This window comes from Netta rufina, assembly GCF_964035555.1.
Source record: "Netta rufina genome assembly, chromosome: 29".
Classification (NCBI taxonomy): domain Eukaryota; kingdom Metazoa; phylum Chordata; class Aves; order Anseriformes; family Anatidae; genus Netta; species Netta rufina.
In genome coordinates this window covers 2,156,209-2,181,035 of record NC_140153.1, presented here as the reverse complement: position 1 = coordinate 2,181,035, position 24,827 = coordinate 2,156,209, and the positions used below count along the sequence as shown (strand labels likewise).

At 63.3% G+C, this 24,827-nt stretch overlaps 2 protein-coding genes across 4 annotated transcripts in view; both read right to left on the bottom strand.

Moving 5' to 3' along the window:
* The window catches only part of LOC311219955 (ETS translocation variant 3-like protein), a gene marked incomplete at both ends in the record, with an annotated part of 8,176 nt that extends 504 nt beyond the window's left edge, over window positions 1-7,672 (bottom strand). The window contains 5 exons of the mRNA XM_084303311.1: window positions 2,682-2,784; window positions 2,873-3,020; window positions 4,153-4,390; window positions 4,555-4,623; window positions 7,597-7,672. Coding sequence (XP_084159437.1) covers window positions 2,682-2,784; window positions 2,873-3,020; window positions 4,153-4,390; window positions 4,555-4,623; window positions 7,597-7,672 — 634 coding nt within the window. The remainder of the gene's footprint in view (window positions 1-2,681; window positions 2,785-2,872; window positions 3,021-4,152; window positions 4,391-4,554; window positions 4,624-7,596) is intronic.
* Window positions 7,673-16,139: 8,467 nt separating this feature from the next.
* LOC311219706 (ETS translocation variant 3-like) lies at window positions 16,140-24,019 on the bottom strand. Of its 3 annotated transcripts, none has more exons than XM_084302963.1 (5): window positions 23,890-24,019; window positions 23,146-23,208; window positions 21,907-22,144; window positions 19,876-19,991; window positions 16,140-17,420 (listed from the first exon to the last, which is right to left on the bottom strand). In XM_084302963.1, the coding sequence occupies exons 2-5, from the start codon at window positions 23,189-23,191 to the stop codon at window positions 16,222-16,224; spliced, it is 1,599 nt and encodes a 532-aa protein (XP_084159089.1). In that variant the 5' UTR covers window positions 23,192-23,208; window positions 23,890-24,019; the 3' UTR covers window positions 16,140-16,221. The 3 variants fall into 3 exon arrangements, with proteins under 3 accessions (XP_084159089.1, XP_084159090.1, XP_084159091.1); XM_084302964.1 differs by having other exon boundaries at window positions 23,146-23,204; XM_084302965.1 differs by having other exon boundaries at window positions 23,146-23,201.
* Window positions 24,020-24,827: the final 808 nt, after the last annotated feature.

Sequence of the window (24,827 nt, the reverse complement as noted above, 5' to 3'; positions counted from 1 at the left end):
TGGGTGAGCAGTGATTTGGGGAACCTATGGGGTCAGCTGGGATTTGGGGGGACATACGGGGACAGCAGGGATTTAGGGGACCATTGGGGTGAGCAGGGGAACCTATGGGGTCAGCAGGGATTTGGGGAACCCACAGAGACAGCAGTGATTTGGGGACTCGAGTGGGAAGCACAGATTTAGGGCACCCACACGGATACCGGGGGGAGGGGGGGGACACAGAGGGACAGCGGGGATTTGGGGGACCCTCGGGGCCACCCAGGCGTGGGGGCAGCACCGATTTGGGGGGCCCCCAGGGGGACACCGGGGGGTTTTGGGGTCCCACAGCGGGGTCCCAATGGCTGGGGGGGGGGCAACCAGGACGTCGGGGATTTGGGGCCCCACAGGGACATCGCGGATTTGGGGCCCCACAGACGCGTCCTGGGCATGGGGGGCACCGTGGCGGGGAGGGTGGGGGTCCCCGCAATTTCCCCAATTTCCCCTATTTCCCTCCACCCCCCCCGCAGATTTCCCAGCAGGAAACCCAAGGAAAAAGTGAAAATGAAAACGAGCCGGGGCCCTGTTCCGGGAATCCCTGGGAGCGAGCGGTGGCCGCCGGGGATCGCGCCCCCCCCCGGAACCCCACAGGGCTCCCAACACCCCCCCCCACCCCCAAAAATCCCCTTTTTTGGCAGCCGGGAGACCCTGGTTTGGGGTGCGGAGGTTTTTTGGGGGGGGGCTTCCAGGGAGACGCCGAGCCCCCTCGCTGCACAACGCTTTATTTCGGAGCCATGCGGGGGCCCAAAGTTTGGGGTTTTTTGGTGTTTTTTTTTTTGGGGGGGGGGTCTCTGGGGGCAGGCGCGGGGGGCCTCGCTGCTGCTCTGCCCCCCGGCCGCCCACCCTAGGGGGGCTGCAGGGCCCAGCTGGGGGGCCGGGGGGGGCACGGCTGGGTGCTGGGGGGCGAAGGGGAGCCGTTGTCCCCCCCCCCGGCTGGGGACCCCCCCTTTTTGCCCTGCGGCTTCACCGCCGGGCAGCTGCGGGCGGTGGGCGCCCCGTGCCGGCCTTCATCCTCCTCCTCCTCCTCCTCATCTTCATCCTCCTCATCCTCCTCCTCCTTCTCCACGTGGGGGGGGCCCCCGCTCACGGCAGAGCCCCCGAGGAGCCCGGGGAAGGGCTTTTTTTTTTGGGGGGGGGCAGTGGGGACCCAACGGGAAGGGTTCGGTTTTGGGGAGCCCCCCGGGGTTGGGGGTTCCCAGCTGGGGGGGGGGGGGGCAGCAGCGGCAGGGGGGGGCGGGGGGGGTGCAGGACGTGGCCGGGGAAGGGGGCCCAGTCTCGTAGGGGGGGGGGGGCAGCAGCGGGTGGGGAAAGCGGCCAAGGGGGGGAACTCCTCGGGGTGGCAGCAGGAGCCCCCCAGGCACGGGGGGGACGCGGAGCCCAGCCCTGCGAGCAGCCAGAGGGACGGGGAGCACCCTGAGAGCCTGGAGCATAACCCAGGGTGCCGGCACCCCAGGGTGCTCCCCCCCCACCCACCCCCCCTGTCCCCTTTTTTCCTTGCACCTCGCCTGGGCCCCTGCACCCTGCGCCCCCCCCCCCCCCCCCCCCGTGTCCCCGCCGCAGCCGCTGGGGTGCTGCTGTGGGACCGGCAACGGCACCGCCCGCACCCGGCCCTGCTGCGCGCACCCGGGGGGGGGCAGAAACACGGCACCCACACACAGCACCCACCGACCCAGCACCCACTGCCCCCTGGCATCCAGTGGACCCAGCACCCCACCTCCACCGGCACCCCACCAACCCAGCACCCACTGCCCCTGGCACCCACCAAACCCGGCTCCCACCGACCCAGCACCCACCTCACTGGCACCCACCAACCCAGCACCCGCTGACCCCAGCACCCACCGACTCCAGCACCCATCCACCCCAGCACCCACTGACCCCACACCCACTGACTCAGCACCCACCAACCCAGCACCCACCAACCCAACACTTACCTCCACAGCACCCACCGACCCCAGCACCCACTGACCCAGCACCCACGAACCCGGCACCCACCAACCCAGCACCCACCCCCACCACCACCCACCAGCACTCATCTACCCCAGCACCCACCAACCCCAGCACCCACTGACCCCGGCACCCACCGACCCCAGCACCCACCCACCCAGCACCCACCTCCTCCAGCACCCACCGCCCCTGGCACCCACCAAACCAGCACCCACCAACCCCCAGCACCCACTGACCCCAGTACCCACCAACTCAGCACCCACTGATCCTGGCACCAACCAACCCAGCACCTACCTCCACTGGCACCCATCTACCCCAGCACCCCACCTCCACCAGCACCCACCAGCACCCACTGACCCCAGCACCCACCGACCCAGCACTCACCAACCCCAGCACCCATCTACCCTGGCACCCACTGACCCAGCACCCACTGACTCCAGCACCCACGGACTCCAGCACCCACCAACCTCCCCTGGCACCCTCCAACCCAGCACCCACCTCCCCCAGCACCCACCTACCCCCAGCACCCCCCACCCCCCACCCCAGGCACCCCTCAGGTCCCCTCCCCGGCTGGGTGGCAGCGTGCGCAACGTTGGCACGGGCTGGGTGCAGGCGGGGCGTGCGAGGCCTTTGGTTGTGCCCACCCTGAGCCGTGCCCACCCTTGGGCTGTGCCCCCCCCACCCCCACCCCCCCACCCACTTACGGCTCTTCTCCAGCACCTCAGGGTGCAGGGGGTGCCGGGGACCCCGTGCCCACACCAGCGGCTCCACCAGCGCCCTCCGGCTCAGCACCACGTTCTGCACCAGCTGCGGGGACCAACGGGGCTGTGACAGCTCCGGGGACGGGGGCAACGGGTCCCGGGGGGGGGGGGGGGGGGGGCCGAGCACCCCGTACCTGGGTGGGCAGGGTGGGGGGCGCCAGCAGGGCCGGGCAGCGGGCGTCCCACAGCGGGCAGTTGACGAAGATGAGTTTGCTGAAGTTGAACCTGTAGGTGAAGCGCTTGCCCTTGGTCTTGTGCAGGATGCGCTTGTTGTAGTAGTACCTGGGGGGGGTCAGGGGGGGGTGTTAGCGGCACCGGGGGGGTTGGCGGGCACGTAGGTGGGTGTGTGTGGGGGGGTTAAATGAAATGCTGGGGATGTGGAGAGCTGCAGGGAACCCCTGGTTGCGTCCCCGCTGTCCCCATACAGGGGCTGTGCGCATGGGGCCAGGACTGCCCGCTCCTGTGGCCACCGCGTCCCCGAGGGCTCTCGGTGTCCCCAAGGGCTCATGGAGTCCCCCAGGGCTCTTGGTGTCCCCAGGGGATCTTGGTGTCCCCCAGGGCACTCAGTGCCCCCCCCCCCCAGGGTTTTCAGTGTTCCCCAGAGCTCTCAGTGTGCCCAAGGGCCCTCGGTGTCCCCAATAACTCTCAGTGTCCCTGAGGGCTCTCAGAGTCCCCCAGGGCTTTGGGTGTCATCAAGGGCTCTCAGTGTCCCCAAGATCTCTCAGTGTCCCCAAGGGCTCTTGGTGTCCCCCCGAGGTCTCTTGGTGTCCCTGAGGGCACTCGGTGTCCCCAAGAACTCTCTCGGTGTCCCCAGGGGCTCTCAGTGTCCCCAAGAACTCTCTCGGCGTACCCCAGGGCACTCAGTGTCCCTGACGTTTCTCGGTGTCCCCAAGGGCTCTTGGTGTCCCTGAGGGCACTTGGTGTCCCTGAGGGCTCTCAGTGTCCCCAAGGGCTCTTGGTGTCCCCCCAAGGTCTCTTGGTGTCCTTGAGGGCTCTCGGTGTCCCCAAGAACTCTCGGTGTCCCCAAGAACTCTTGGTGTCCCCCAGGGCTCTCAGTGTCCCTGAGGGCACTCGGTGTCCCCAAGAACTCTCTCGGTGAAACTGCGGGCTCTGGGTGTCCCTGAGGGCTCTGGGTGTCCCCAAGGACTCTCAGTGTCCCCAAGATCTATCAGTGTCCCCCAGGACTCTCGGTGTCCCTGAGGGCACTCAGTGTCCCCAAAAACTCTCTCGGTGTCCCCCAGGACTCTCGGTGTCCCCAAGAACACTCTCAGTGTCCCTATGGGCTCTGGGTGTCCCTGAGGGCTCTGGGTGTCCCCAAGGGCTCTTGGTGTTCCCAAGGTCTCTCAGTGTCCCCCAGGACTCTCGGTGTCCCCAAGGGCTCCTCGCCCCCCCCCCCCCCCATTCCCTGCGGCACCTGAGGGCCCGGCTCAGCTTGTCGTAGTTCATCTGGGGCTTGCATTTCCGCCGGCCCCACAGCCGCGCCACCTCGTCGGGGTCCTTGATGACGAACTCCCCGTACTCGCCCTGCTGCCAGGCGATGACATGGCGGAACTCCTCCTTCTGCAGCAGCTCCAGGATGAAGTGCCAGAGCTGGATCTGCCGCGAGCCGGGGCTCGACTCGGCCTTGTACGCCCAGTCGGGGAAGGCCAGCCCTGCGGGGCGAGCGGCGCGTGCTTAGAGCCCCGACGGCCCCCCCCCAGGGGGCACCGGGTGATGCCCCCGCTGCCCCCAAAACCCCTTGGGGTGGAGCGCTGGGGGCACTCGGTCCCGTGGGGCGCTCCCCAGTTGTCCCAGTTTGGCCGCTCTGGGCGCTCACCTGGTACCCAGTAGGAGCCGGGCAGGGCGGGCAGCGGGGGGGGCACGCAGCCGCACTGCATCCCGCAGCCTGCGGGCAGAAAGCAGAGGGGCAGTGGGGTCCCCAACCCCTCCACGCCGTGTCCCCTCGTGGGGACTGTCACCTCCTCGCTCGGGGGGGCTGGGGAGGGACAGGGGGGGCTGCGGTGTCCTGGTTGGGGGTCTTGGGGGGGTCCCGGGGCCACCAGCCCTGGGGATGGAGGATGTAGGAATGGGGCTGGCCAAGAGGGATGGGGAAAACCCAGGATTTGGTCACCCCTGGGGCAGCAGCAGGGCAGAGGGAGGGGTGCAGGTGGCACCCAGCACCCCAACAGGTTAAATCCCTCCGAATTCCCCGTTCCTCCTCTTTTTCTGGAGCAGCTGGGGGGGGCGTTTCGGGCCTCCCCGTGTCCCAAAGCACCGCCGGTCCCCGGGGCACGGCCGCATCCTGCCCCCCACTCACCTGCGGCACCGCTGGGGACCTCGTCCCGGGCAGGGCGAGAGAAAACGTCTGAGGGTCTTAGGGAGAATCACCTCCATATATACGGGGAGGGGGTGGGTTACGCGTAAATCTTCTTACCCCCCCCCGGCAAGGAGCAGAGAAATTGCTGGAAAGGTGCAGGGGGAGCGGGGCCGGGCGCTCTGGGGGCTCCCACGGTTGGATCCTGCCCCCGCAGCCCCCCCCGGTCCCTGCTCCCCCCGTGCTGGAGGAAATTTCCTCCCGTGGAGGAGGGAATTATCTCAGATAGAGGAGGAAATTTGGGGCATGGAAGGGAAAGGGATGGAGAGACCGAGCCCCGCTCGGGGCACATCCCCTCCTGCTTGTTGGCGCACGGGAGGGCGAGGGCTCGATGCTCCATGATTTATCTGAGCGTGATTCCAGATTCAAGGGAAAACGGGGGAAAAAAAAGGAAAAAATAAGGGATGGGGGTGATGGGAGGTGGCGGAGGGGAGCTCGCCCCGTGCCGTGCCCCTCGGGGCGGGCTCGCTGCGGGCTCAGCCATGGGCCCGGCGCCGTCCCAGACGGGTAAATACAAGCGGGGCAATGCGGGGTGTTTGGATTCGAGCAGAAATGCAAACAGGCCCCTGAGAACAGCAGATACAAAGGGCAGGAGGCGAAAAACCGCCCCGAGGGCTTGCTCGGCACCAAGCGGTTATGAAAATGACTCTTGCCTTTTCTTCTTGCCTTTTCTTTTCCTCCTTGTTTGCTCTCCTCATTTGCTTTTCTCTCCCCGCTTCTTTATTCTCCCTCATTAGCGAGGGCCTCGCCGCCTCTTTCAAGTCTCTTGCCTGCAATCCCGCCGTGCCCAGGGCTGTGGGGTTAGGGCGCTCCCCCCTACCCCCCCCAGAGCCCTTTGGGGACCCCAGGGTGCGGGGGTGTCACCCTGGGGTGCCCCATCCAGGGGCAGAGGAGGGGAGCGGGGACGTGGAGGAAGGAGGTGGCGGGCTCCGAATTGGGGCTGGGGTCCCGCTGCCTTGCTCAAGGAGCCTGGACACCTGGGTGTCCCCCCCCCACAAAGACGTCTGTCTGTCCGGGGTGAGATCTGGCCGGATTCCTGCCCCTTTATCTCTCCCAAATCCCGCTCCAATCTCCTTAGCCAGCCCGCCCAGAACCTCCCGGGCATCGCGCGCGGAGCAGGCAGAGGTGAAGGGCCTGTTTGTTTAAAAGCATTTAATGCTATTAAAACAAGCGGATTAGGGGCCATCGGAACAGCAAGGGGCCGGGGGAGTCCAGCAGGGTGGGCTGGGGGGCCCTGGGGCCACCCCCTGCGCCCCCATCCCAGGTTATGGGGCAGGGAGAGGGGCTGCCGGCCATCCCCATCCCCAGAGCGATGGGGATGGAGCTGTCACCACTGCCACCCCCGGTGAGAAGTCCCCCCCCCAATTTCCCAGGGCTGGGAGCCCCCCATGCCTCAGGGTCGGACCCCAGCCCCAAATCCGTCCAGGGCTCCGGTGCTCGCAGCGGTTTCCCTCCTTCCCTCCCTCTCCTTCCCTTCCTTCGGTCTCCAGGGGCTGTGGGATTTAAAAGGCTTTTGTAACGTGCTCAAACAGAAACCCTAACCCGGGAGGGACGCCGGGGACAGGGGGTGAAGGTCACTTCGGAAAGTCAAAGCCCTGTGAGCGTCCTGGCGAGGGGTCGGGGCCGGGGGGCTCTGCGCACCCCCAGCAAGCGGGAGCGACGCCGTCCCCGGCCCCCGGCTCCGTCCCCGCTGCGGGTGATGCCACGGGAATTAAACGCGGGTCCCTAACGAGCAGAACCAAAACCTGGGATGGGAGCGGTGCCGAGCTGGGGCAGCGTGTCAGGGGCTGGATACGGCCACCGTGGGGTGCAGGGTGCTGGGGACAGGGGACACGGGGACGCCGGCTGCTCTGGGACAGACACCGGGCTGAGAGCAGCCGCGCATCCCCACTCCCCAACTCGCTCCTGCGACGGCTCCTGCGGAGGAGCAGGGCTGGGATTTGGGATGGGATATCGGCCACTGCATCCCCTGAGCCTGCTCCTAATCCCCAAAGCTCTTTGAGGTTTTCCCTCGCTGCCTAAATCCGCTTCGGTGCTGGCACAGCGGCACCGACCTGGCTGGACGCGAGCACCGTGGGGATGCTCAGCCGGGGGGAACGATTCCCCAAACCCTCCTCGGGAGAAGCCATCCCCTCAAATTTCCCCTTCTTCCCCCTTTTTCCCTTCTCTCTTGCAGGTCTTCCAGCAGAGAGACGCAGCCGAGTCCACCTGGAAGTTGTCTGCGGGGCGAGACCTCGGGGAAACCGGTGACGAACGCGCCGAGGCACCGAGCAGCATCAGCGGCACGAGGCTGCCACCGCCGTGGTGACCCCGAGCATCCGCCACCACCCCCAAAGGACACCCCAACAGCACCGGGGGAAAGAGCGGGGTGTCCGGGGACATCCCGTGCCCTGTGCTGAACGGGCACGGGACCTGCTCCGGGCACTGCTGGGGCTGGGATCCCCCCGGGACCCCCGTGCGCACGGCCGGGGCGCCTCGCGGCGGGACCGCTGGCACATCTCCTACCTCCCGGCTGCCGCTCGGCGTCCGCCTCCCCGACGCGCTCCTCGCCTCTGTCGCGCCCGACCCCGATGCATTTCATCGCACGCCGCGTTAGGGTTACTTAAAATGAAAACCCAGTCCTCGGCGCTCCCGGGAGGGCGGCCGTGGCTGCGGAGACAATCGCGTTAACCCCTCACCGGCCGCGGGCTGCCGACCGCTGCAGCCGCCCGATTGTGGCAGCCGTGGGCTCTTCCCCATCCTCCTCCTCCTCCTCCTCTTCCTCGCGGGCAACGGGGATGCCCCCGGGCCCCTTTGTGCCCGATGCTGGGGTTGTACCTAAGGGACGGGGCTGGCAGTGGGAGCGGGGGAAGCGGGTGGGACGCGCTGCCCGGGACGGGGTTCACCGGCCCCGGCAAACCTTGGAGCCACGCAACCGAGCACGAAGCCCAGAGGCAGCCAAATTGCCAACAGCCCGACCCCGCTGGATGGCTCCGAGTTCATTCCTGCCTCGTTTTCCCCATCCAGACCTTTTTTTACAGGGACAAGGGTGCACAGGGGCTGCTTGGCCCCGAGCCCGACACATCCCCAGCGGGATGCTCCATGGCCAGCCACCAGAGTAGGGGCTTGGGGTGGCCACCAGGGCTGGGCACTGCCACCGGCTCCATCCTGGGATGCCACCAGGCACGTGGGGTCTGGCACGGGCACAAAACCCCCGGAGGGCAGCGGGTTTCACCCACCCTACAAAGCCCCAGCTGCGGGAACGGCCCCGTTCCCCATCCCCTGGTTACTCGAGGGGTTCAGCTCCAGAGGAGGCAGCAGGGAGCAGCCCCGGCCTCCTGATCGAGATGGGAGAAGCATTGCCGGGGAATTAAATTCTGGGGTTGTTTTCTGGTTAAATCAACCGAGGCTAACGTGATGGAAAGCGATACCGGGGTGGGGTGGCGGTGGTGGTGGGGGGGGAGATGAGTGACAGGCGGGCGCGTGGCGGCACGGCCGGGGAGCGGGCGACGCACGAGGGCGCGGGGCAGGGCGGGAGGCAGCGGGACGCCGCTCGACGCCGCGGCACCTCCCGGGCTTTTGGGGCCGGGCTCGCCCCGATCCCAGGCGGAGCAGCGCCGCTGCCCGCGGCCCGAGCCCAGCCGGAGCCAGACGGACGCGCCCGGGCAGCGCGGCGGCCGGGTGGAGCCGCCGCTCGTTTCTTGCCGATCCAGGAGCTCGCTGCGAGTCCTGCAGGGCGTAGCCGGAGCGCGGCTGCCCACCCATTGCGACACCCTGAGCCACGGCGGCGCGGTGCCAGGGCCCCGGGCGCCGCGAGCTTTGCCTACCAAAGCGCCGCGCGGGCTCCGGCTCCTTTTGCTTTCCCTCCCCTTAATTTGGGAGGAATCGCCCGGGCGGCTCGCTATCTGTTCAGACTTGAACGGCTCCCCAGAGCGGCACGGGGAGGGAGCGGGGCCGCCAGCCCCCACCACGCGAAGAGGACGGGGACCAGATCCCGGTCCCACGCCGCCGGCTCCGGGAGGTGCCGGGCGATGCTCCCGGGGCAGCCCCGAAGGCCCCAGGAGGGCAGCGGGGGGCACGCGCCTCCGCCTCCCTGTGCCCCCCCGTGATGGCCCTGGGGTCAATGTGTCATTTCTCACGGGTTAATTCCCTCCTTGCCCTCTCAAATTAAAATAATAGGAGGAGGTGGGGCAGGGAGGCAGAAAAAGGAGAGGGCACGGAGAGCCCCGCTCCGCGGGGTGGGAGCGGAGCCGATGGTGACCCCAAAAAGGGGCTCCAAGCGGTTGGGGTGTCTGTGCGGCCGTGAGAGGGAAAATGCCAAATGCAAGGGAGGCGATGGCAAAAAGAAAAGGCAGAACTGGGACAAAAAGGGAGCAGGGAGGGAGGGAGCCGTTGGGAAAAGGGAGCGGGAGCGAGATGAGAGGAGCAGAGGGGATGGAAAATAGGAGAAGAGTGGGAAAAAAGGGGGCTGCAAGAGGAGGACGGGAGAAAAGTGAGCTGGAGAGAGAGGGGAGAAGGAGAAACGGCAGAAAAGGACGGGAATGTGAATGGGGGAGAGGAGAAAGGAGGCAGCAGCGGCAGCAGGGGTGCTGGGGGACTGCGCCAGAGCAGGATGCGGCCGGCACGCGGGAGCGCACGCGCCTCTCCGGTCACCGAAGCCTCTTCACGTCCCATTAGCAGCAATGGAAGGTGACAGCTGCAGATCGATAACAATCGCGGCAACAGACTCGGCGTAATAAACCCATCTCGCTCACATTTCTGAGCGCCCCGGCCCCATCCAGCGCGACGTCGTGCTCGGCCCACGTGCCGGCCGGGATCGGGCCCCGGGGCTGCGCGGAGCCGGCGGAGGCGGCGGCGCCGCTCGTCCCTCCTCCCCGCGGCTCGGCTGCCAAGGGAGGATTACGGCACCCGAGGCAGGAGCGGGGCTGGAGGTGGTTTTAATTGCCCCGGCGTGCGACTGCGCCAGGGGGAGGCAGGGACGGGAGGAAAGAGCTGGGGGGGTTTTGTCGCACCTCCGAATTCGGGGTCTCGGCAGGCTCCCCCCGCCGCCACGTCCTGGCAAAGTCACCCTGCGGAGCAGAGCCCCGGGGGGATGGGATTTTGGGGAGCCCCCTGTCCCCCCTCCAGGCAGCACCGACCCCTGCGGCTGGTGGGCTTCATGCAAAGACCCGGGCGAGGCTTGAAAGCAAAGCCAGACAGAGCTGCCCTCGGCCCGCGCGTGGGGAGAAGGGTGCGGGGAATCCCCAGCGGGGCGCGGAGCCCTCCCACGCACCCAGCTGCGTGCGAGCCTCCCCCCAAAGCCGGGCACCCTTCACACATCGGCTTTGGGAAGCCCCCGAGCCGTTCCCCCACCCCATAGCATCGGCCCCATAGGGATGCCCGGCCCCAAAGAGGGGGTTTTGGTCCTGTGCACGCTGTGAGCGCCGCAGCTGGCCGGGGAGAAAGAGATTTGGGGACCCAAGATGCTCGGGGTTGGGGGGGAGGAGATGTGTTTTTTTTTTTGTTGTCCCCCCCCAGCGTGTGCCTCTCGGTGCCGGGGAGCGGGGCTGGGAGCAGATAAAGCAGCGGCCAAATGAGAACTGAGATAAAGCAATTACCTGATCAATACGGGTGAAATTGAGTAATCTGGCAGATCAATAGCACCGGCCCCTCCCGCCCCGTGCCCTCCGCTGCGGAGCTGAGCACCCCCGAGGCTGCCGCGCGGGGCACGTCGCCCCCCCGGCCCCCCCCTCCCCACGGCAAGGACACGGGGACCCACAAAAAACCTTGGGGGGGGGTCAAGGAGATGGCAAGGAGACGCGGGGCGAGAAGCTGCCGATTCCCTGCTCCATCAGCGACCCCCCTTTTCCTCCCCCCGGGGGCTTGAGAGCCCCAAATCTCTGCGAACCCCCCCCCAAAATAAAAAAAAAACCTCGCTGCCGCAGCTCTGGGAGAGGAAAGCGAGGGAAAGGGGAAGGGGGAGCTGGGCTGGGGGCTTTCCCGCAGCCCCCCCCCGGCTCACGTCGCTGCCCTGAGCCCCCGCGCGGGGGCTTTGAACTCGGCTTTTGGCTGCGCCGGTGTTTGGAAAGGAGGGGGAGCACCTGGCCGGGAGCGCGCAGGCAGGCGAGGAGCCTCTAATCAGCTTTGCCATCAGCTCCAGGCTCCCAGAAAGAGCTGCTGGGGCCGCTTTGGAAAATTACTGCTTTGATTTTACTGGAAGTTTCTAAATACTCAGCTTTGGTTTTCCAGCTCGGGCCCAAACCTCCCTTATTTTCCCTGGAAAGCAGACAGCGTTCGGCTTCGGAGAGGTTGGCGGGGGGGCTGGAAGAGGGCTCCCTTGTAATCACAAAATTGGAAAAGCGGCTGCGAAGCTGCCTTTTCCCTCCTCATCGAGGAGCTGGAAGGGCGGCTGCAAAATTTCGGCTTTTCCCCTCGTTCCCCTGCCTGTTCCCTCTCCAGGGTGGGGCCGAGCATCCCAAGTGAGCGCTCGGGGTGCGAGGATTTGGGAGGCGCACGGGGGATGTCTCCTGCAGCCCCCAAAGCTCCAGATCAGGGAAGAAAAAGCAGCTCCTCAGCCCGTGTTTGGACGGGGAGCATCGTCCCTCCCTCACCTCCACTGCCAGCTCCGCTGTGTGGAAACATTTTCTGCCTTTGGACCTCGCGTGGGGAACGCACGGAGAAGGAAACGTTGGCGGAGGGGGGCTCGCAATCAGCACGCGGGCGTTTTGGGAGACTCCCACCAGGCCCAGCTCGTGCTGAGGATGCCTCAAAACCTTGGGATGTTGGCCTCTGGTTCAGGGCACCCCACAAAAGCCCTGCATGGTGCCGACCCCACAAGATGCGGCGAGAGAGAATTTGGGCACCAGCGGGCACAGAGCCCCCCGTGCCAGGGGTCTTCCATTCGCCACCTGAGGCCTGCTGGCATGGGAAGGGCTGGTAAGGGAGGATTCGCCCTCAGGACCCCAGCACAAGTGTCCTGGGAATTACCAGGGGCTTAATTAAACGTGCACTGCTCGTTAGATTCGTCGTGGGTTGAGGGAAGGGAGAAGAAAACTCGAGCCAGGGCTGCCCTGGTGCCGGGAGCACAAGAAAAAGGCCTGGAAAGGGGACGGCGGCGACGCTGAGCTGCGTGGTGCAAGCACAGGGCCGGGAGCCAGCAGCTCCAGCCCCTAATCCCCTCCTGACACAGATCCCTCTCTGTGCTCAAGGAAAAAAAAATAAAAATAATAAAATAATAAAATCAAATAAAGCAGCCCCGTCCCGCCTCCCCAGACAGAGCGGGGCTGCTCCACGCCTCCCCTCGGCCCCTCTTCCCAAGCCCCTTTCCACTGCAGAAACGCACTTAAAAAAAAAAAAAAAAACACACAAATTGGCAAAAAGCCCGGTCAACAACGCGCTGATTTCAGGGCGTGGATTTCAGCCAGTTTTAGTTAAATTTAGTTTCAAACGGCCTCAAGAGCGGCGCAGCTGCCGAGCCAAGAGGCTCTGGCGCGAGGGATGTGCGGCAAAAACCCGATCCCCGTCCCGTGGAACACGAAGCCCGGCTGCCAACGTGGGCTTGGGGGGGAAGAGGCTCTGCCCCGTCGTGATAGGAATGGGATCGTGATGGCAGGGATGGGATCGGGACCGGACCCAGGACCCGACCCCGGACCCGCAGTGGCGCTCACCTGGGGCAGCGTCTCCTCCCTCGGGACCAAGGAGCCGGTGGCGGGTTGAGGAAACGCAGGGTGGGAGCCCCAAGAAGCGAGCTAGGAGCAGAAATGCTTATTTAAAAGGTTTATTTAACTTTTAATTTGAGGTAAAATACTTTTTTTTTTTTTTTTCTTTCAACTTCCATAACAAAATACAGAGCTATCAGATACCCCTGGAAAAAATATGTATATTATACATATATTTCTATAACATTACATCATATATATATAATATATATATGCAAACTTTTTTTTTTTTTTTGAAGACTTTATAGAAAGTGGAACGTCTAAAGGCACTGCACAATGGAGTATTTAAGGACTACTTTACATTGTTATGTACATATACACACACACTTCTCATCCTGCTCGCCGTGGACAGCTCAAGCCAACCAAGTCCCCGCCCGTATGTGTATGCATCCCTACTAATCCCTGCTGAATCGAGTCTAGTAAAGTCAAAGAACATGCCTCAGGAAAAGTGTTTTGTTTTTTTTAAAAAAGAAAACTTTCTATCGGTAAATACGCTCTCCTTAAAAACACTCTAAAATCGAACTTTGTCTTGAAAAACAAATCTGATTACGATTATTTCAAACCAAAAGAAGAAACTCATTTTTTTTTTTTTTTTTAAAACCCACCAGGATCCATAAGACAAAAAAAAAAAAAGAGAAAAAAAAAGTTATTTTACAAACAAAAAAACATAATTATGGAATAAATAAAAACAAGGGACAACCGAGCGCGGGCTGGAAAGGTCCCGCGGGGACCCAGGGGGCGGCCGCCGTGGTTAATGCTTCTGGGGGGGGGCTCCTCCGCCGTGCGCCCCCGTGGCCGTGCCGAGACCCCCGTGGGGATCACGGGGGGGGGGGTCCAGGTCGGGGGCTGCAGCGCTTGGAGTCTCGGGGCCCGGCCGGTCCGCGGGACGTGCTCACCGCTCCGGGCAGACGCGTGGCTAATCCTCCCTGCCCTGTCTTGATCGGGTTATTTTTTCCCCCAAACTCTCGGCTTGGCGGCTGGTTGTCCGATTAAAGTCTCTTTCCTACAGATTCTCTACGACTAAACAAAGCAAAAAAAAAAAAAAAAAATGGTTTAAACATTAACATGCTCTTGATTAATTAATACAGGTGGACGTTGAGATCTCAACCATTTAAACTTTACAAGTTTAAATATTTTGGCACATCGGAATATATATAATTTTTTTTTTTTTCCTTTTCTTTTCTTATTTAAAACGTTATTTATAAGCGTGCTCCCCCCCCCCCCCGGGGCGACGCCGCCTTGGCCGGGAGGAGCCCCAGCCTTGCACCGCGGTGACCCCTGAGCCAGCGGGGACGCGGGTGGCACTGCCGGGGATTTATTTCTTTTTTTTTGGGGGGAGGGGGGTTCCTGGTCCCCCCCCCCCCATACCCCGAGGCGCAGCCCACCGCCCGCAGCCGGTCCCTGGTCCGTTGTCCTGAGAACCTGAGTCCTTTATCCCTGAACGCGGAGCTCCCGGTTTGCAGTGCAATGGCTATGAAGAAACAACCCCCCCCCCCCCAAAAAAAAACAAAATAATAATACCCCAGCCCCCAAACCGAAGGGTTTTAAAGCCAAAACGACGGTCCAACTCCATTTGTATCTCGTTTTTTTCTTTTTTTTCACCTTAAAGAAGTGCGACCAGGGCGGCGCCCCCCCCCAAATGGGAGCAGCACCCGCGGGCTCCGGCACTTGGGTCACGAGGGGGGGGCGCCGAGACGCTTATAGGGTGGGGGGGGGGGGGAAAGGCCTCGTGTTTCTAATTCCTGAGTTCACGCTGACGGCGGGGCTGCGGGGAAGGGACAGGAGGGCGAGGGCCCCAGGGGCTCCCTCCCCGCTCCTCCGGCCCTCGGAGGTAAATCAGGGGGGACGAGGCAGCCCGGGGTTGGGGTTTGGGGGGGGGGGCACAAGCCGTAGCCCCCTTCCCCTGCTCCCCTGAGCCCCTTCCTCGTGCGGTGCCGGCGTTTCCCTGCCTACCAGCGCTCCCTGCCCTCTTCCACCAGTTCCTAAGCCCTCGACTGCAGAAATCCGCCCGCACGAGGCGCCGGCCGGGAACCGCGTGGAATTCATCGCGCCGTGGATTCGGCTCTACCCATTTGTTTTTGTTTTTTTTCTTAAAAAAAAAAAAAAAAAAAGTTCCTTTCAAGGAATCGTTCGCAATCCATCGTGATGGCAGCGGGAGGGAGCCGCGTTTCCTCGGCGTAAATCCGGAGCCTGAGTTAATCAGCCTAACGAGAGACGCGGCCACGGAGGGAAAAGAGAAAATTTCGAGCAACCGCGGCGAGATCGACGCTGACACCGCCTCGAGAGCAGCTCCCGGCCGCCTCCGACCCTGCCCCGGGGGGGCTCCTGCGGCCACCAGGCTCAGCCCCCCCCCTCCACCGAGGAGCCCGAGCTCGGCCACACGCCCCTGGCACCCGCACGGGCTCCTCCTGTCACCAGCCCCTGCTCTCCTAAAGTGTACACAGACGTAGTTAAGGCATGAGTCAAAGTGATAGGGGAACCAAACAAAGGAAATAGGACTGAACAAAGCTCCTGTCATTCCTTCTCTATGAACTCACCACAATCGTTTCAGCGTTAATCTTCCAATCACTCCCAGCTCCACCCATACAATTACGAAAAGAAAAAAAAAAAAAAAAAAAAAAAACCAACCTAGGGTACATTTTAATGCGTATATTAAAGGCATCGGGTTATTATTTTTTTTTTTTTTCCCACCCCACTCCCTTCCCTGAAAGATTCTGCGATCTGCTCATGGCTTCTGCACTATTTCTGAAAGGCCAAAAAAAAGGACGCCAGCCCTAGCCCGGAGCGCTCCCGGGACCCGCTCGCCGCCGTCCCACCTCCCCACTTCCCCGGGGGGGGGGGGCTCGGAGATGTGCCCCCCGTGCCCGGCTGCGGCGCGAGGACTGTGTGGGATCGGATATTTCCTCTCCCCTCCCTCGCAGCCGGCCGCCACCCGGCGCATCTCGGAGCGTCAGGAAATCCTCTCCCGCCATCGCGCCGGACTCCGTCAAAAAAAAAAAAGAAAAAAAAAACCACCAAAAGAATAACAACACCACCAAAAAAAAAAAAAAAAAAAAAAGGGAACTAGATGAATTCCGAGATTGCCGCTTCTATAAATACTAGAGCACACGGAAAAGAGGCTGCGCCTGGAGTCCCTCCGCCTCGGGGGGGAGGCCTCGACCCCTCCGGAGTCCGCGCGAGGCCGCAGCTCGCCGCCTGCCCTCGCCTCTCCTACTCGGAACGAGACAACCGCGTCTCACCTGCAAGTCAACAAGGAAAACAAAGAACACAACCCCCTAGTCTCTACGATTACCAAACCAGCCTAGCCCCAGCACCCCCCTCCCACCCTCCCTGGCCCACCCGTGTTTTGTTTTTTTGTGTTTTTTTTTTTTTTCTTGTTTTTTTTACCCCCCCCCTCCCCAACGCTCTGCAACCTTGCTACATAAATACACGGCCGGCTCAGGCCCGGCCCGTTTTAGGCGTCGGAGGCGGCGGCGGCCGCCACGGCCTTGGGTCCGGCCGCCAGGTGGGGGCTGCCCAGCGCCCCGTGCCAGTGGAGGCGGCCGTTGGGGCGCTCCTCGGGGGCGTCCGCCTGCCGGTCCCCGTTCCAGCGGCGCTTCAGACGCAGCTTGGGGGGCATCAGGGCGTCCTCCCTCTTCTCCTGAGCCCCCGGCTCTCCGGCGGGCTCTCTGGGCGCCTTCTCGCCGCTGCTCTCCCCTTGCTCCTGCGGCTCTTCGGCCGGGAAGGCGGCCTGGGTGGAGGTTGGAGGGGTCGGGTGCCAGGATGGGGCGGCCGGTCTGGCAAACACGGGCCCTTTCTCCTCTTCCAGGCCGCCGCCGGGCGCTGCTGCCATGCCGGAGCCTTCCTCCTTCTCGCTTTTGTCTTTTCCTTTGGCGGGCGGCTCTTCGCGCTCGGCCTCCTTGTCCACCGAGGGCTCGACCTTCACCCTGGGGGGAGGACTGGCGAGCTGGGGGGTGGCCGACTCCTCGGCGCTTTCCAGTCTCTCCCTGTTTTTGCGCCCGACGGGGGGAGGCTGCAGCTTGATGGGGAACTGGGGCTGCTCCTCCAGGGGCATTTGGCACTGTAGTGGCGGGACCACGAGCCCCGGGTAGCGGGGGAAAGTCCGCGGGCTCAGGTGGTAGTTGAAGACCGAGCAAGCTTGCGAATGCAGGTAGTGTTTCATCTCCTCGGGGTTAAAAGAGAAGCAGCTGCTGCCCGTGAAGGGGCTGAGGCCTGGAGAGGGGCTGTAGGAGAAGAGGGTGGGCGTCAGGGACAAGGCGGGCGAGATGGGGACGTTGAGGACCCCGCCGCGCCCCGGCAGAGGGGACACAGCAAAGGGGCTGTGAGGATCCGGGTAGATGCCGGGCCTGGTGAAGAGGGGCAGCATGATTTCGGGCTTGCGCTTCTGGTGGTTGATGCCCCCGGCGCCCACGGCGTTGCGCGAGGCCATGAGATCCACGCCGCGGCGCCAATCCGAGGAGCCGTCCTCCAGCTCCGGCAGCTCGGGCTTCCTCTCGCCGCCGTCTCCCAAAGCTTCTGGGTTGGAAGGGACCAGGGAGGCGCCGGAGAAGCGGCCGGGCTGGGCATCGTCGGTGGGCGAGTGGCTGTCCAGCGGCGGGAAGTGGAAGCGGGACGAGGCCGTGGGGACGGGAGGAGCGCTCTGCGGCACCACACCTGGGGCAAGGGGAAAGAGAGGGGGGGAAAGAAAAAAAAAAAAAAAAAAAAAAAAAAAAAAGGGGGAGAGCGTTAAAAGGGCGCCGAGGGAGTTAAATCCCAGGTGAAGAGCTGCTTTTCGGGCTGCGCCCGCAGGCGTTTGGAAGAGCAACACAAAAATACCACGCGCCATCAACAGCGCAGCAGACGAGGGGATGGGAGGCGCCTTCCCCATCTGCTCCCTTCTCCCGTCTCCTCTGCCCACCTCAAAACCTCGCCGCTGCTGGGGAGGAATCTTCTCCTCCCCGCCCCGGCGGAGGTTTCTCGAACCTCCGGCACCACCGAAGGAGCTTCCACTTTTGGGCACTCTCCCCTGAGCTCTGTTTTAACCAGAAAACGGCCTCGGTGACAGGCTGAGGCAACCCCGTGCCAACGCCACCCGCAGAGGCACTGCCGGGGAACCTCAAGCTCTCGGGGTGGAACCAAAGTCCCCAATTTGGGCTTTTCTGCGAGGACATTGCTCCCCAACAGTTCCGCCAGCAGCGCTGCCGGCTCCTGCTGGCTCCAACTCCCCAGGCTCCTGAGCAAGCTCCCGGTGTGGTGCCTGCAGAGCCATCGCGAAGCGAGTTCCTCCAGGCGCCTTCTCACCTCCGTAACTCGCCGTCCCGTTCCCCTCTCCCTTCAAAGCTGCGGGAGCAAGAGTCAAGAAACCTGATTCCAGTGCCCCAAACAGGTTTGATATCCCAACCCCCATCCCAGCCAGAAGGAAAGAAAACAGGTTGTAATTAGACAAGTGCATTCCAGTTCTCCAAACTTCTTTTTTTAAATGCATGCCCCAGAGATAGGAGGGAGTGGCTGCAAACAGGGAAAAGGAACAGCAGTGAGCAATATTGAGCTGGAACTGCCCAGACTTGTTGCTGCAAGTAATTATAGATTTGCAGCGCAGCTTCGTACTACATCTTACACCCCCATGCTTTGGCTGAGGGCTCCTGGAGAATACATTTCCCTCTCCCCGCTGCCGTAAAGGCAACGTGTGCCACACAGGTGAGGCCTTTCAGGGCATTTCTGCTCTCCCCGCCTGGCTTTCCGGGCTCCTGCTGGCTCGGAGGACAACGCCTCGCTGTCACACTCGTGCTCTCCTGCCTGGCTGGGGCTCCCCGGGGCGGAGAGGGATGCGGGGTGCTCCGACTGCCAAGAGCGACGAGCAGTCATCGCCGTACGTAGGCACAGAGCACAGCAGCGCCGATGAGAAATCGCTTTGCCCACACGTAACCTGTTTTTCTCAGCCGCTGGGGTTTCAGAGTCAACATTCAATCCCCACTTTCCCCTGCTCTCTCCCTTCTCCCTCCCTTTCTCTCTCTCTCTCTGCGAGACAGATCTTCAAGGCTTCCCCTGAGGCGCTCTTCTGGAGGTGAGAACTGAGCGCGCGGCGCTGTGAGAAAGGCTGGCTCAGGCGCCTCTGCAGTCACGCTTTCTTTGCTGCGGAGAGTTTGCAGTCTAGGGCCTCGCTGTAATGACTTCCAGAAGGGCTTTTTTTTTTTTTTTTTTGATGGCCACGATCACCATCAATTTCCCCGGCTGCGTGGTGGCGGTGCAGCTCTGCAGACAATCACCCCGGCTGCAGAAATCTAGCTATGGGGGGGATTTAACTCCCCCAGAAAGGATCCTGCGAACAAAGGACCCTCATCCAGAGAAACCACAGCAGTAATGCTGACTCTAGGACAAACCCAGCGTGAACTTCTGCTACTGCTCCTGGCAAGAGACTCAAAGGCCTTTTAGGACAAGCAGGGAACAATTACGCTCCGTTCCCAAACTCTTTCTCGTTATCCTGAATGTCAGCACGCCGCGGTGCCGCAGGGAGGATCGAGAAATACCTGTGATTTTAGTCAAACTCAGACGAGTTCCTGCGCTTCTCTGGAAGCTAGAGAAATGCTCGGAGCTCACTCCTGGGTTTCTCTGCACCCCAGGTATGTCGATTAAAAAAAACAACACCTCCTTTTGATGCGGAAGGCGCGGAGCTGCAACCAAAAGGGGGGTTTTGCAGGAGAGGGGAGGAGAGCAGAGCGCTGCTGAGCCGCAGGCTTTGCGATCGTGCTGCCACAAACACCCCTAAGCTCCTGGTCAAGGAGGCTCGCGTTTATAGGGCACCATAAACTCAGGTTCCAAACATGTGAGGCAAGAGAAATAAAACCCTCTTATCCCAAGGACACCCGTCCCCTAGGAGCGAAAGCAAAGCAAACCCGTGGCTGGGTGCCGGGCAGCCCAGAAGAGGAAACCAAACCGCCTGGAGGCTCCCCTGGGGATGGCCACAGCCACCCCGAGGGAAGGAGCAGTGCAGATAAAGCTTTATCAGCGCCCAGGCATCCCCACCGCACCGCAGCGGCCCTGATTGCCCCAGCAGAGCCTTCCAAAGGCAGGAGATGAGCGATAGGGGGACCTGCGGAGGTTTCTGCGCCTGCCCCGGCCCCAGGCTCACCGTTGGGACGGATGTTGATGAAGGGGTAGTTGGGCATCACCAGCTTGTTGAAGTTGAACTTGTAGGTGAACCTTTTGCCTTTAGTCTTGTGGAGGATCCTCTTGTTGTAGTAGTATCTGGTAGAAAAAAAACAAAAAAAAGGCAGGGAGAGCCATCAAGGCACGTGGCAACCCGGCCAAAGGTCTTGTTTTCGCAGCGCGACCGACGGCCACCTTTGACACGGCCGCCAAGGGGCAGGAGCCCGGAGAACTGACAGCAGGAGCACACGAAAACACGGGCTCGGGAAGGTTCCACACGGTCCTCGCCCCTCCTATCCCATGATTTTTAGGGGTGGCTTTCAAACCGTGACGTTCCCTAAAACACGCGGGGAAAGGGGCGACCCTGAGGGCTCCCCAGGGCAAACTGTCCAAACTGGGACCAGTGCCGTGGGCTGGGGGGCTCGCAAAAGCACCCCCACACAGACACAGGAGGCAGCCTGAAAAAGGGGAATCTGCACCCGAGGCAGCAGCAGAACGAAGCTCGGGGCGGTCCCAGAGCCGAGCAGAAGGGACCCAGCTCCCCAGCCCCCTCTGGGTTTTGTTTTTCCCCCCATCCTCGAGGCCCTGCACGCCGTCACCAGCAGCACAGGGGGCACCAGGCCGGAAATTAGGAGGGCCAGTCCCTGCTGCTGGACTCACAAGCAAGGAATTTATTTCCCTCCTGTTTACCCGGAGCACCGTAGGGTTAAAAACATTCCCTTGTTCGCCCAGGCGGTGCTGATCGGGGCTGAGGAGAGGCACCCAGAGCCAACACCAAAAGCCCTGGCCCACCTCCTGCCCCTCCTGCCCCTTTTTTTTTGGGCTCTCCACAGCCCCAACCGACGTCGGAGCGAGGAGGAACTCGGCCACGGGGAAAGGAGGCATAATCTGCTGCGCTGCCTCCTCCCTGCTTACACCACTCCTGTTTGTCCTCAGCCTCGTGGTGTACAAACAGAAGCTGTTGCAGGCGGCTCAGGGCCACGGATCCCCGTGCGTGGTGGCTGGTCGCACCAAACGGGGCAGGGAGGGCTCCTGGCAGCAGGGGGGCGAGGAGCCCGAGCTCCCCAGGGGGAGCCCTGGTCCCTGCCGCTGTCACACTTGGCACCGAGACGCCAAGGCATGATCAGTGTTGGCAGGTGGTGGCTATTTTCCACTCCCATGCCTCAATTACGGCCTCGGTGCCATTCAATTTATCGTTTCCTTCCTGTTCCAGCATGGGACTGGGCTGTTTGCTGCCTTGTTTGCCTTCGCCAGCTCCACCCAGGAGGTATCAGAGGGCGTAAGGCAGCGAAGTCCACGTTCCCGAGAGGGCTGATAACGCCGGGACCTGTCAGGGACCTGGCTGCTCTTGATGGGCTTCAACTCAGTGGATTCTGTGAGATTTTTTACTGCCTCGCTTCAAAAAAAACTCAAAAAAAACAAACTGTGAGGGCCAAAATTAGAGGGAGCAAAGTTTTAGTGGTGGTTTTAGAGTTATGAAGCGCAGGGTGAGGGACACTCGGCCCTCGTCTCCAGCAGAAGGTGCCCTTCAGCCCCGCGGGGGCTGAGGGAACGCGTCCCCGCGGCGTGAGCAGCACCCAGGGGTGCTCCCAGGCGGCTCCGGCCCCCCCCCCGCGGCACCGGGAGCAGGTTTGGCAGCCAAGAGGCGAGCCCAAGAAATGTTAGAAAGGGGAGTTGCTTTCTCTGAAACGGTCCCATCGATGGTGTGATAATGGAGTAACACCTCTGGTTTCCTCCCACACCTTCTTGCTCAAGCCGGCAGCGGCGATGGGAGAGGAGAAAAGAGGCAGAAAAGCTCCCCGGAAGGAAGCCGGCCCGCTAATAACCACCTGAGCCATCGGTGCGGGTTCGTGCCACCGTGGAACACGTCACGGGCAGCCAGGAATTCCCTCCCCTGCCTCCCCGATCGCACCCAGAGCTCTGATTTGATGGAAACTTCCCCGAAACGCACCCGGATCGGGGCAGAGCATCGAGGTCAGCCCGCCCGAAACGGGTCAGGGGGTATCCCGCTCACCTGAGGGCCCGGCTCAGCTTGTCGTAGTTCATCTGGGGCTTGCATTTCCGCCGGCCCCACAGCCGCGCCACCTCGTCGGGGTCCTTGATGACGAACTCCCCGTACTCGCCCTGCTGCCAGGCGATGACATGGCGGAACTCCTCCTTCTGCAGCAGCTCCAGGATGAAGTGCCAGAGCTGGATCTGCCGCGAGCCGGGGCTCGACTCGGTCTTGTACGCCCACTCGGGGAAGTGATAACCTTGGGGGGTGCCAGGGAGAGGCGCTCAGGCGGCCGCCCGCGGCTCCAGGGCTCGCGAGCGCCGGTTCTGGCACCGAGCGCCTGCGCTACGGGCGCGTGGGGTTCTCCCCAGAGCGGGGCCACGAGCTGGGAGCCCCCCACAGACCCCGTGCAGAGGCAGAAAAAAAAGCCCAGCACGCACCCCGTGCAGAGGCAGAAAAAAGCCCGGCTCCCTCGCTCAGAGCCGCTCGCTCTCTTACTCATTTCGCCCCACTCTCCTTGGAGGAGCTCCAAAGGAAAAAAAAAAAAAAAAAAAAAGGCGAAACTTAAAGGGACATAAAAAAAAAACAACACAGAAAGAATGGCAGAAATAGTGGGAAGAAGCCCAACAGCTTCAAATAGCGCTACGATTTGGACTCCAGGTGCTTCAAACGACCCAAAAAGGGCCGGATTTGGCTGTTTGGTGCTCAAAATGGTGAAGGGAGGCGAGCGGAGGGTGGCTGCCGGGGACACCGGGCGAGCACGGCACCCGGCACGGAGCCGGCCGCGCCGCCAGATGTTTCTGAGTGGCTGCCAACCGAGCTGGGCTTTTGTCAGAGCACTTTTCCCAGCACAGCTGCCGGAGACGCGGTTTTCCAAACCGTCGCCGCCGCAATTTTCGGCTGGGGGCAGCGCGCGCGGAGCCTGGCCGTGCCCAGACGGCCCCGTCGCGGGCTGGGGCTCAAAGAAAAACAACCCCGGGGGGGTTCGGAGGGGGGGGAGAGAGCCGGCGGGGAGATCCTCACGGCTAAATTTATTCATCCTAACAAATAAAACATTCCTGGGAGGATTCGTGCGTTAAACCCGGAGCTCTTTAGGGTGTAAAAAGGAGTTGGGCGCGCACGGAGGGGGGCTTCTTTCGGGTCCCACCGACACACGGTTTTGCCTAGGGTTTTTTTCGGGGGGGATTCCTCCTGCCCGAGCCTCCTTGGGGCTGGGAAGGGGCCCGGGGGCGGGCTGGGAGCTGCGCGGCGCTGCCTTACCTCCTCCTCCTTCTGCCTTATCCACGATGCTGCAGCCCGCTTTCATTTTCTCCCTCCTGCTGGCTGAGGAACAGAAGGAGATCAGCCCCGGCCGGCCCCGGGCTGCCCCCCCCACCCCGTTACCGTTCGCCTCCCGTCACAACGGGGCCCGGGGGGGGGAGCTAAACCCGGCAAATGCCCTTCAGGGAACCGGGCAGCGGTGCCAAAACCAAACCAAACCAAACGCGGGGTGGGGGGAGAGCCCCCGGTTACCGGGAGGGAGCTCGCAGCTGGCTCCGATCCCGGGACGGGGCTCGGGGTTCGGTACCGGGGGGTGAAAAGGGGCACAAAACCCGGTCCCGGTGCCCGGGGGGGGGGTGTCTGCCAGCCCTGCCCGCCCCCGCTCCGTCCCCGCCGGGGTTTCCTGCTCGGCGCCGCCGCTCCGCCATGGGAACGGCCTCGGGGCCGCCCCCGGGGCTCCCGTTACAGCGCCGCCACCCGGACCGGGGCTCCCCGCTCGGGCTGGCCCCGTTCCCACCCCCCCGTTCTCCCCGCTCCAACCCCCAATTCCCAACCCCGTTCCCCCCCCTCACCCCCGGGACCCCCCCCCACCTCCCCCAACCCCCCCCCCCACACCCCCGGGCCCTCCCTTAGCAACGCGGCCTCCCCCCCAGACCCCCCCCTTTAACCCCCCTCCGGGATGGCGGCGGCCGGGCCGGGCCGGGCCCAGGATCCCGGTTCCCGGTGCCGCTCCCCGGGACCCACCTGCGGGGGCGGAGCGGGGGCGGAGGGCGGCGGAGCGCGGCCGGGCCGCGGTGCCGATGTGGTGCTCGCCTCGCTGCTGCCGCCGCCGCCGCCGCCGCCGCCGCTGCCTCCCCCGCACGGCCGCCGGAACCGGAACCGCCGCCGCCGCCCACACACTTCCGGGCGCGCTCCCGTCCCCTCCCCTCCTCCTCCTCCTAGCAACCCCGCCCTCCCCCCGCTTCCGCTTCCGGCTTTGCGTCCGGGCGGGAGCGCGCACGCACGGCGCCGCCCCGCCCCGCCCCCCTCCCCTTCCCGCCGCCCGCCGACGGGTGGCGCTGAGGGACAAAAGAGGGCGGAAAGCGAAGCGGCCCCTTCTTTCCTGCCCCCCCCACCCCAAATTTCCCAAATTTCCCAAATTTTAGGGTTTGGGGTCCCCCCCCAGAGCCTTCCCGCCCCCTTCACACTCACAGACACCGCCTCCTCTGTTTCCAACCGCCTTTATTGGGGTCCTGCTGACCCCCTGCTTTTGGGGAGGGGAGGGGGAAGGAAATGGGGGGAAATAAAGCAAAAATGGGTAAAAAGGGCCGCGTGTCCGCCTGTCTGTCCGTCCGTCTGTCCGTCCTTCCTGATCCTGCTGCTCAGGCCTGCGGCTGGGCCAGGCTGTGCGTGCCGGCCCCCACCTCGCTGTAGATGGTTCTGAGGGGGGCGCTGGGCTGGGGGGGCTGCGGGGACAGGAACGGGGTTGGGATGGGACCCCCCGTGGGGACAGCCCCGGGGTCACCCCATGGGGACAGCCCCAGGACCCCAGTGTGTGGACAGACCCCAGACAGCCCCGTGGGGACAGCCCCAGGACCCCCTATAGGGGACAGCCCCGTGGTCACCCCATAGGGACAGTCCCGAGACCCCCTGTGGGGTCAGCCCTGGGACCTCCCTTAGGGGACAGCCCCGGGGTCCCTCCA